This window comes from Penaeus vannamei, chromosome 6 (assembly GCF_042767895.1).
Source record: "Penaeus vannamei isolate JL-2024 chromosome 6, ASM4276789v1, whole genome shotgun sequence".
NCBI lineage: Eukaryota > Metazoa > Arthropoda > Malacostraca > Decapoda > Penaeidae > Penaeus > Penaeus vannamei.
This window is the reverse complement of record NC_091554.1, coordinates 39,568,910-39,581,409: the sequence shown is the minus strand read 5'-3', so window position 1 is coordinate 39,581,409 and position 12,500 is coordinate 39,568,910. Positions and strand designations below refer to the sequence as shown.

Genomic DNA, 12,500 nt, shown 5'->3' with positions numbered 1-12,500 from the left:
GGGTAGTAATAGCAGTGCTATGGAGGATCATGTGACGGAGATCATACAAGATAAGGCTGAAAATATTGGCCCGATTGTCACTGATCCTGATAAAGGGATGATACTTACAAGACCACAGCCTTCCATAAGGGTATTGATACAGATGGGCTTTATGTATGAGGAATCAGAAAGAGGGAGACTTATACAGGAGAGACACATTACTGAGGCGAAGGACCTAAGGATGTTGGAAATAAGGATAAGATCAGGTGAACGTAAAATCAGACACTTTCTTAACGGATAATGAACGTGGCTAAGAAAGCGTCAGGAATCTTAATGATATGTTGCTAAGCGATGTTAAATGTGCCTTTTGGGCTATTCCTTTCAAGATATTGCTGGAGATCAAGACATGGAAAATGCCACCTTTGGATGCCAGGGTGAGGGCAGAGAACAGAGGGCGGGATTGAGCAATGTGCAGACGTCCATGAGGTCCATGAAATGTTATCTCAGCAAATAAGGGAAAAGGAACTGGCATTGTCTACGAACATATGAGATTGAAAGAGAGTGAGAGGAGGAGGATATAGACAGAGAGAGAGAGAAAGTAGCGAGAGAGAAAAGGAGAGAGAGAGAGAGAGATGTGAACAAACAGAGTCAGAGAGGGGAAGGGAAGACAAAGAGAAAAAGAAAACTAAGAGAGAGACAGAGCAAAAAACAGAGAAACTAAAAACCAAGAAAATGCGAAAGAAAGAAAAGTTAAAGCTACCAGGACTCGACATTTTATAACCAAGCCATACAGACATATCACGAACCTGGAAAAAAACAGACAAACACCTACTTATACCCGAACAGCTGACTTGTGAGCGAGAACTGAGTCCCAGAACCTCCAGCAAAGGACTTCTGCGAGGAGAGAGCGTGCGTCACAGAGGAAACGACCAATCAGCAATTCTAAATCACTTGTTAGCAATAAATGAGGAACGAGGGAGACGTATTTCGAGAAGAGATGATATGGCTAGAGACCTGGAACAGTTTTTTTTTTTTTATTATTATTCTTTCTCCTTTCTATTTCTTGTCTATTTGTTCGTTTTCTCTGTTTCTGTTTTTGTTTGTCTGTCTGTCTGTCTCTCTCTCAATCTCTCTCTCTCTCTCTCTCTCTCTCTCTCTCTCTCTCTCTCTCTCTCTCTCTCTCTCTCTCTCTCTCTCTCTCTCTCTCTCTCTCTCTCTCTCCTCCTCTTCCTCCCTCCCTCCCTCCCTCTCCTTCCTCCTCTTCTTCCTCTCCCTCTCTTTCTCTCTCTCTCTCTTCTCTCTCTCCTCTCTCTCTTCTCTTCCTCTCCCTCTCCCTCTCCCTCTCCCTCTCCCTCTCCCTCTCCCTCTCCTTCTCCTTCTCTTTCTCCTTCTCCTTCTCCCTTTCCCCCTCTCCCACTCTTCCACACCCTCCTTCTCCCCCTCTCTCCCTCTCTCCTTTTTCCTCTTTGTATCTATCTAATTTGTCCAAACTTTGCTACCTGTAATCATATGATCGATCTAATCAGCAAATGAATTCAAACCGATAAGTAGATTTGGCAACATCCTCCTCTACAGTGTTGCCGCTACGACATAACGAATTCAAAGTTGATGACGTCAGCAGAGGCACTCCGTCTATGCCCTCCCTTAGCTCCGCCCATACGCAAGCTTGTACGTTTCCCCCTTGAAATGTCTTTCTCTCTCATTCATTTATTCTCTCTTTTCGTCTCTCTTTCTCTCTTAGTCATTTATTCTCTCTTTTTGTCTTTCTCTCTCTCTGTCATTTGTTCATTTTTGTTGTCTTTCTTTCTCTCTCATTCATTTATTCTCTCTTTTTGTCTTTCTTTCTCTCTCTCTGTCATTTGTTCTCTCTTTTTGTCTCTCTTTCTCTCTCATTCTATTTTTTATTTCCTCGCTGTCATTTATTCACTCTATCTCATTCATTCATTCCGTTTCCTTGTTTGATTGTTTTTGTTATTTTTTCTCTCTCTTCTCTCTATAGATAATTGTATGATAAAATGCACATAAGTAAATAAAATAAACATAAGTATACATGATGGATAGAATACTAGCAATAAATAGGGAAATTGATAATAAAGAAGCTCGTTTGTGAGAAATGGGGAGAGAAAGAGAGTGATAGACAGAAAGAGAAAGAACGGAGGAGGGAAGGAGAGAACGAGACAGAAAGAAAAAGAAAGAAAGGCAGACATACAGACAGACAGAATAAGTGAATAAATCAACAGAATAAAAAAAAAAAATCGGCAGGTACACAGACACATAAAAACTGAGAGAAGAAAATGAATAATAAAAATGGCTATCAGAAAAATAGAACACTAGCAACGACAAAAATTATAAAAAACGAAAACAACACAAAAGCCATCAATCCCTTGTCAATAGTGTCAAACGCACTGGCGCTTTCGCAGGCAGTAAAAAGGCAAACTAGAAACTCTATTACACAAAAACAGTAAGAAAAAAAGACAAAAAAACAAGGAAAAAGCAAGGAAAATATAATGTATGCCCATACATATATATGAATATAGGTGTACATACATATATATGTGTATATGTGTGTGTGTGTGTGTATACGTGTCCGTGTGTGCGTGTGCGTGCGTGTACGTGTGCGTGTGTACGTGTGTCTGTGTGTGTGTGTGTGTGTGTGCGAGAGCGTGTATATGTACGTGTTTTCATATATAAAAAAAGCAAGTGAGTTTTTAAAGAAATGGCCTAAAATTCAGATATGCAAATGAAGGTCTTCCTCGATCCAGAAGAGGCATTTTAGATCGAACGCTATTTCCCGGTAGTGATTTCCAATGTCATTTTATGCTCATTGGCGGTGTGTATATATGCAGAGGGTGATAAATGGGAGGCGGAGGAAGCGAAGAGAGAGGCTGGGGGGAGGGAGGAGTGACCAGGGAGGGGGGGGGAGAGGAGAGAGAGAGGGGGGGAGGTAGAAAGGAAAGGAGAGGGAGGGAGAGAGAGAGAGAAGGAGAAGGATAAGGAGAATATGAAGTTAATTGTGAGAAGGTGGGAAGTAGTGAAAAAGAGAGAGAGACGGAGGGGGGGAGAGATAGATAGAGAGAGAAACAACGAGAGAGGGAGAGCTAGAATAAAGACGAGAAAGAGAGAGAAAAAGAGAGGAAGAGAAACAAAAACAGTAACAGAGAGATAGAACAAGAAAAAGACGAAGATTCGAAAGGATAGAAAGAGGGAGAGGGAGAGAAAGGCAGAGGATTCTCTTCCCCTCTCTCCGCCCATAATCCTTCCGTCTGTCCCCGCATCCTCCACTTTCCCCTCAGAGCTGACTTTTTCTCCATCCTTCATCCTCGCCAAAGCCCCTCCCCTCCCCCCTCCCCCCCTAAAACTCATCTCCCCCCCCTAAAGTCTTCTCCCCCCCTACCTTTCTGTCCCATGCCCCCCTCTCTCCTCCTCCTCCCCCCCCCCCCTCCAATCCTGACTTTTACCTCATCCTTCATCTGTGCCAAAGCCTCTCCCTACAACCCTCCTCTCCCCCCCCCTCAACCTCTGCCTCATGCCCCCTCTCTCTCCCCCTTTCTGACCCCTACCCCCCTTTTCCAACCCCTCTCTGACCCCCTCCCCTTCCTCCTTCCCTCTCTGACCCCTCCCCCCTCCCCTTCCTCCCCCTCCCCCTCCTCTACATCCTTTTTGACCCATGCCCCTCCCTCCCCTCACCCCCCCCCCTAACGCATCTGAACAAAGGCCTTATCATTCATCATGTGATGTTCCTTACCCCCCCCCCATCCCCACCCTCAACCCTCTTCTTCCCCTCCTTCTTATGTCTCCTTAATTCACTACTCCCTCTCTCTCCCCTTCTTCCCTCTCTCCTCCCTCCCTCCCTCCCTTCTATCCCCTTTCCCTCTGCCCTTATTTCTTCCCCCCTCTGTCCTCAACCCTCTTCTCCCCCCCCCCCTTTCTCCTCTCATCCTTGACCCCCCTACTCCCCGCCTTCCCCTCCTCTCCCCCCACTTACCCCCTCGTACCCTTACCCCACCCCCGCCTTCACCTTATCCTCCCTCTGTCCCTCCCCTCTCCCCTCCTCCTTACCCCCCCTCCTTCCCCTTATCTTCCTTCCTCCCTTTCTCATTTCCCCTCGTCCACACCTTCCCTAGCCCCCTCCCCCCTCCCCTAGCCCCATCCCCCCTCCTCCCCTCATGTCCATTAATACGAGGGGAAGGAATATATCTTCTTCCCCCTCTTTACCTAGACACATTATTCACTGTTTTCGTATAGAGGGGAGAGAGGAGGAGAGGGGAATAGAAAGGGGGAGATGGAAGGGGGGGAAGAAAGACGTGAGGATGGCTTGAGGGAGAATGAATGGGGAGCAGGAGGGGAGGAAAAGAAAGAAGAAGGGAAAAGGAGGAGGGGAAGAAAGAAAGGAAAAGAAATAGAGAGACTATAGTAATAGAAGACAAGAAGAAAGAAAGATTTCACAAAAGGCGAAGAAAAATATTTCGAAAAAAAGAAGAAAGATTTCCTAATAAAATACATATAGACAATGAACTGAAAAAAACTGTCTGAATCTCAATAAAAAATTAAACCAAACACACACAACATGAAAAGACATTAAGATATAAAGAAGAAGAGAAAGAGAGTGAGACAAAGAAAGAAAGAAAGATAGAGAGATAGAGAGAGAGAGAGAAAGAAAAAGAGAGAAAGGGAGATAGAGAGAGAGAGAGATAGAATGAGAGAGGGAAAAAGAGAGAAAGAAAAAAGAGAGAGAAAGGGAGATAGACAGAGAGAGAGAAAAAGAAAAAAAGAGAGAGAGAAAGAAAAAAAGAGAGAAAGGGAGATAGACAGAGAGAGAGAAAGAAAAAGAAAAAAGAGAGAAAGGGAGATACAGAGAGAGAGAGAAAGAAAGAAAACGAAAGAGAAAGAGAAAGAGAAAAATAGAGGGGAGAAAGCTAAACCCTAGATCTTCCACACTCCCCTCTCTCGCTCTGTTCACGGCGTCAGGTGGCCAAGTTTGTTCAATATGTTCGTCCAGTAAAATGTTCACAAGTTTCGAAACCATTTTGTTTTATGAGGATATAAAGCCGCTTTTCTTTCTTTTTTTTCTTTCTCTTCCTTTTTTTTCCTCTTTTCGTTTATCTTTTTTTTCTTTTCATTTATCTTCTTTTTCTTCTTTCTTTCATTTTCTTTATTTATTTTTCTTATATTTTCTGCTTTTTCGCTCCATTTCAATTGTCTTTTCTTCTTCTATCCTTCCCATTGTCCTTCATTATATTTCTTTCTTTCGATTCTTCTTCAACCCTTCGTTTCCTTTGATATCTTCTTTGTCTTCTTATTATTCTTCCTTCTATTTTTTCATCTTTCATTTTCCTTTCCTTTACTGTGTGTGCGTAATTTTGATTATCCTTATCCATCATATTGTTATAATTGTGTACTGGTTTTATTGTCATTGTTGTTGTTATTATTATTATTATCATCGTTATCATTACTACTATTACTTTTATTTTATTATCATTTTTACTAGTATTATCATTACTACTGTTATTACATTTATCATCATTATCATCATTGTTATCAGTATTATTTTCCTCATTACTATAATGATAATGATAATAAATAAAAATAGTAATAAGGGCAGTAATAAGGATGATAATATCAGTAGCAATAACAATAAAAAATAGAAATAAATAATGATCAGATAATGATAATAATAATAATAGTAAGGATGAAAATAAAAATAATAATGATAATAATAATAATAATGAGGATGATAATAACAAAATAATAATAACAAAAATAATAATAATAATAATTATAATAATAATAACAATACTAGTAGTACTTGTAGTAGTAACAGTAGTGATTATAATATTTAGAATAACAGTAATAATAGTAAAGTAGTGATAATAATAGTAGTAGTAGTAGTAGTAGTAAGGTAGTCATACTAATAATGCTGATAATACTAATATCAATAATAATAAAGTAATAATAATGCTGATAATAATAATAACAATAACAATAATAACAATAATAATAGTAATATTAATAACAACAATAAAAATAGATAATAACAATGATGATAATAATAATGATAATAATAATAATAATAATAATAATAATAATAATAATAATAATAGCAATAATGATAATAATAATGATAATAATAATAATAATAATGATAACAATAATAATGATAATGATAATAATAAAAACAATAATGACAATAATAAAACAATGATAATGATGATAATATCAATACTAATAATCATAACAATAAAGACAATAACAATAATGATAATAATACTGAAGATGATGCTAATAATAATGACAATGACAATAACAGCAATGATAATGATAACTATCATGATAATAACGATAACAACAACAATAATAATAGAAACAACGACAATAACAGTAGGAACAACAACATAACTGTTCCAAGAATAACACATGTACCAGAGTGGGAAAATGGGCGACTGAATGGGTGAGAGACTCCTATAAACACATATATTTTGCCAACCCCTTCCCCCCCCCCCCAACCCTCTTCTTCCGACCACCCCCTCAAAAAAATAGGGTCAGATTCCTACTCACCTCTCTCGACCTTGCTCATGGCCGGGCTGGAGTGCTTTTTGTAAGGAGAGAAGCCAAACTTGCTTCGTTTTTCTCTCGGTTCCCCATCGCCATCTTTCTCTCCTCCCACGTCTGTGCAGATGCATTTGGAGACGCCGAATCCCATTTTCTATTCGTTTTCTTTCTTGTCCGTTTTCTTTGACGTGTGTTTGGAGGTGGAACTATTGTAGATTTGTGTTTTTATGTTTTTTCTTCTGAGATTTTGTATTACCCCATCGTGGGTGAGCTAATGTGAAATTAACATTTTACGGTTTTATTTCTATATTGACACTATATTTTTCTACACTCGTTTATCTATGTGATTATCATTAACTGTAAAAAAAAAATCCTATTCTTTATATCACATTTATTTTTCCAATCACCATAAATATACTATAATTGAACACGTGTATACTTGCTCAGATATCTTTCACCATGAATGAAAGATTCTCCTTGCTAGATAGTATAAGACAATACTTTTTTCATTCCACTCAAATTAACGAACTGTGGCGTCTGCTTCGAGAGAACACTTTAGCTACACATGGCTATGGCATTGTTTCGTCCAGCTCTACGTTCCCTTTGGAGAATATTTCTGTAAAGAAAGAAAAACATAAAATTAGCTGATGATTTGGATGAGTATCAACATCAGAAGTAAGCAGAAGTTGTAATAGTTGTAGTAGTAGTACAGTTATTATTCTTATTATTGTTATTGTTGTTAGTATTATTACCATTGTTATTAATATTATCATTACCAATATTATTATTATTATTATCCTTATCATTATTATTATTGTTATTGTTATTATGGTTATTATTATTATTATCCTTATTATTATCATTATTATTATTATTATTATTATCTTAATCACTATCATTATTATCAACATTATTGTTATCATCATTATCACGATCATTATGTTTACTATTATCGTTATCATTCATGATATTGATATCATTATTGATATCAGTATCATTGTTATTCTTTATATTTCTTTCTTCATCATTATCTTTGATTCTCTCAGTAATTGCAATATTTTTTCTTGTTTAGCTTTTCATACGAAAAATAACAAAAGATAGGCAGATGTTATTTAGTATGAACCCTGTTAATGTAAATAAAACATGAAAAAATTCAACCATTATGATTCTTGGACGTACAAAAATTGGAAAACTGAAAGAATTATATCAGTCAAAAGTTTTCATAGCATTTGAATGGATGGTTTAAGAGAATAAACCTTTTATTACATAGAAAATATTTACATTCTTTATTATTGTTCATTTTATATTTTCTGATAATACCACTTCGCTCCAAAAATATATATGAAAATATGAAAAGGTAATGATAAATGAACAACAGAGATGATAATAATGATGCTCATGATAGTAATGATAATGATGATAATAGTAACAATGATAATTATAACAATGATAATAAAGAAAGCAATAATAATTAATATTATTATCATAATAATACTAGTAATAGTGATAATAGTGATAGTAATCCCAATGGCAGCGATGATATAAATAGTGGTAATAACAATAATAATGCTAATTATAAGAGTAATGAAATAAACAATAAAAGCAATGGCGATAACTATCATAGTAATAATAATAATAGTAAAAGTAGTAGGGCTAGTAGTAGTATCATTATCATTTCTAATGATGATGGTAATAATAATAATAACAATGATGATGATGATGATGATAATGATCATGATAATAACAAATGTGATAATGATAATTGTAATAACAATAATCATAATGATAACTATAATGATAATAATAATAACACTAATAGCAATAATAATTATGATTATGATATTGGTATTCAGAACAATAATAACGATAATAGCAAATAATGATAACATCAGCATAAAAATTATATAGATAATTATTATAATAATGATGGTAATGGTAATAATAATGAGAATGATAATTATGATAGCAATGATGATAATGATGAGGATCATAGTAATAATAATAATGATAAAAATAATAATGATCATAATGATATTCATGATAATGATACTAATGATATTAATTATAACAGTAATAATAAATAAAAACGATAATGATAATAATGACAATGATATTAATAATAACAGTAACTGATAATGATAATAGCAATAACAATAAGGAAAATAATAATGATGGCGATGATATTGTTCATGGGAAAAATAATGATTACAACAATTAATATGTGTCTCTCTCATCATTCTAAACCATCCAAAAGTCTTTATATATTCGATAACATTGATATGAATATTAACGCTAAGCTTAGTAATAGGGTCAATGTTCTGTGAGTTATGGAGGAATGGGAGGAAGAAGGAAATGGAAAATGAAGTAGAAAGGAGAGAGAGAGAGACAGAGAGAAGAATATGAAAGAGTAGGTAGATTTAGAAGAAAGGAAGGGGATAAGGAGGATGAGAAGGAAATGAAGGAAGAGTGAATTAAGAAGGAGGAATATTAGGGGGAAGGGGAAAGGAGGAGGAATAGGAGGGGAAGGGGAAGAGGAAGAGGAGGAATGGGAGGGGAAGGGGAAGAGGAGGAGGAGGAAGAGGAATAGAAGGGGGAAGAGTAAGAAGAGGAGGAGGAGGAATAGAAGGGAGGAAGGGTAAGAGGAGCAGGAGGAGGAGGAATAGGAAGGGGAAAAGGAGGAGGATGAAAAAGGCAAAGGGGGCTGGCAGTGACGTGACAAACTCCCCCTCTTTCAGGAAGACTAATAACAAGGACTTTAATCAACCCCTCCCCCCCCCCCCCTTCTCGTTCCAGTGAGAAGTTCCGACGGCAATTAACGACCTCGAGAGCCCAGCCTATTTTTCCATCATGGGGAAGGATGGGGACGAGGTGCTTGGGGAGAGGGGCGCCCTTGGTCATGGGTTGATTCAAAGGGAAGGAAGGGGCGTGCGTTGGCCTTAATGAGGGAGTTTTTTGGGATTGGAGGGTCGGTCGAAAGACTTCAGACTCGTCCCTTTTCCAAAAAAAAATAATAATAATAATAATAATAAATAAATAAATAGATAAAATTAATAGATAAATAAATAAAATATACGTTTTTTTTAATTAAACGATCCAATGGAGAGGGACTTATAGGTCAGCTGAGAACGAGGGACGTCGATGGGCCAAAGGGGGGGGGGGGGGGTTATCGTATGGGTCGTTTGAGAGAAAACGAATTTCATGGGTCGTTTTCATACGAGGCAGCAGATGGATCGCTTTAAAGAGAGAAAGAAAAAATGGGTCACATTAAGCAAGGGAAATTTCACTGTTCGTATAGTAGAGGAGGAGCTTCATGTAGAGGGAGAGAGGAGAGAGGGGAAAAAATAAGGAAGGAAAAATAAGAGGAAGATGAGGGGGGATGGAAAGGGGGATAAAGAGGAGGAGGATGAAGGAAGATAGAGGAAGATGATGAAGGGAGATAGATGAATATGATGAAGGGAGATAGAGGAAGATGATGAAGGGAGATAGAAGAAGATGATGAAGGGAGATAGAGGAAGATGAGGGGGGATGGAAAGGGGGATAAAGAGGAGGAAGATGATGAAGGGAGATAGAGGAAGATGATGAAGGGACATAGAGGAAAATGATGAAGGGTGATAGAAAGGGAGAGAAAGAGGAGGAAGATGATGAAGGGGGGATGGAGAGGGATATAAAGAGGAGGAAGTTGATAAAGGAGAAAGTAAGGTAAGGGAGATAAAGAAGATGATGAGGGGGAGGAGTAGATGGATTAGAGTGGGTTAAATGCAGAGAAAAAAACGCGGTGAAAGAAAAAGAGAAGAAAGATAGAAGAGGAAAGAGGAGTGAAGTAAAACTAAAAGAAAAAAAGAAGAAAAAGGAGCTGATAACTTCCCAAAAAGAAAAGATTCTACAGACAGCTTCAAGAAAGGATTAAAAAACAAATAATAATAAGCTGATAACCAAAAAAAAAAAAAAAAAAAAAAAAGACCCTACACACTTCTTCACGAAAGGGGTAACAACAACAACAAAAGTAATTACACGATCTGCCCCCAAGGAATGGGAACTTCGCGGCTCCTTCCGAAAGCGAAGGAATCTCACGGATCACTTTATCTTCCTAACTTTGTCTCCGCGGCGTATCTGAGAGCGCTTCCTCCTTCCTCATTACCTTCCTAGACGATGAAAAAACTTCGGGAAGCACCAAAGGTCTTGTAATTTGACGCTGCACGGTGGTCCCAAGCGCCAGTTTCTTGGCCACTCGTGATTTGCGATCGTTAAGCAATCAATTGTGCTTCCATCGTTATATATGATTACTATTACTCCATTTCCATGAAAGAGTAGATGTTTTATTCATATAGGATGTAATAGAAACCCTAGTTCATTGGGGAAAATTATTCATAATTTCATGCATCTTGATATATATTGTTTATCAGGGTACATGCCCTACTTTAGAAAAGGATATTCAAACTTATACAACAGCAAAAACAAAAAACTTTTTATCAAGAAATACTACATGAAATATCAACTATTGCCGAGTGAACAAAATTACGCACATTATACAATAATGTATATCGTACTGATCTTGAGAGTGAATTAATCATACAGTATATGCTATATCATACAGCTATATGCTGTATGAATTAATCACACAGTATATAGTTAGCCTTCTTCCATCGCGTATAAAAATCACACGAAAGCTGCAATGTTTACATTGTTCATAGTTTTCCTGATATTAACTTTTTGGTTTTGATTTTGATGAACAAAACGTTCGAATAAATGCACTGCTTTTGAAGAAATATAGCTGTCAATTACTGATTTCCTAGTACGACCTGTCATCTGCAATGAAAATAAAGACATCCAAATAATGACAAAGTTAAACCAGTTTCCTCGTAAAATCTGATTTTCTGTTTTGAAAGGGGTAACTATTATAAATAATTTGTATTAATTATTTCATCACGCATCAGTAGGGATCGTCTTTACACTATTAGTTATGTTTAACACATTATTTCACTATCCCTAACGTATATGTCAAATAATCAGGAATCCATAACCACCTCGGAGAAAGTGTTGTGATAACTGGAGCTGTATAGAAAATGGAGGGCATTCCCATTTTCTATGAATTACGCGCGCACATTACGAAAGAGCCGATAGTCAAAACGAGGACAAATCTGTTAGAATAATAGCTATTGCTACTTTTGGTGGAGCTCGGGGGATTTGATGCAAATTGCACATTGTTATAAGTATATTTATCTCTACTTTCGTGAAAGTTGCAGTATCTTATATTCTCTTATTTGTAAATGAATTGCATTTATGTAAAGTCCTCTATTAAAATCACAATATTAATGATACATCATTAGTTTTAAAAATTTCCAAAGCTCTATCAATGCCTTTCTCATAATCTGATTTCATGGCTATAGGGTGCTTTTTAAGGAAAATATTGCGATTTTAAATTCGGGGAGAAATCCTTTTCCGTTGCATTATTGAAATAAAAATAATTCTAAATTAGTAGGATTGCCACTAAAGTAAACAATGATTGATCTTCTGATAAAACATTTAAAACTAAATTTGCAAGGCGTTGGCCATCTTTTCAAACATTGGGATCACTGTGCGTCGTCATCCCGATGGATCAGAGTCCAGGAAAGGTAACTTCTGATCCACTTCCTCCTCCACGGTGAACTGGATTTTCTCGTGGACGGAGTTCAGCCGCGTCAGCATACGGTGTAAGCACGATCCTCTGGGTACGATGACGAGGACATCTCTTCATTCCATATATTTTCACGATTTTTTTCTTTTCTTTTGACGATTTTTTCTCCTCTTTGTCTCGCCTCTATCTCTCTTTTTATGTGCTTTTCATATTCTTATTGTACAAAAAAAAAAAAAAATCTTTTGACTTTTCTCTTTTTTTCTACGTAACGGAGCGACGTTGAATGCCTGCCGATTATATCCTTGTATTGGTCCCTTTCTAATGTCTCCATGAAGAGGCAGCCCAGGACCGCGCTCAG

General features: G+C 37.0%; 1 protein-coding gene across 3 annotated transcripts in view; it reads right to left on the bottom strand.

Annotated features, from left to right (window-relative positions):
* Positions 1-12,500, bottom strand: part of rdgC (retinal degeneration C) — a 258,395-nt gene that overhangs the window by 145,251 nt on the left and 100,644 nt on the right. For 2 of the 3 annotated variants that reach the window (XM_070122985.1, XM_070122986.1), the window contains exon 2: positions 6,535-6,885. In XM_070122985.1, coding sequence (XP_069979086.1) covers positions 6,535-6,679 — 145 coding nt within the window. In that variant the 5' untranslated portion in view covers positions 6,680-6,885. Of the gene's footprint in view, positions 1-6,534; positions 7,145-12,500 lie in introns of all 3 variants that reach the window. The other variant, XM_070122984.1, reaches the window with a different exon arrangement.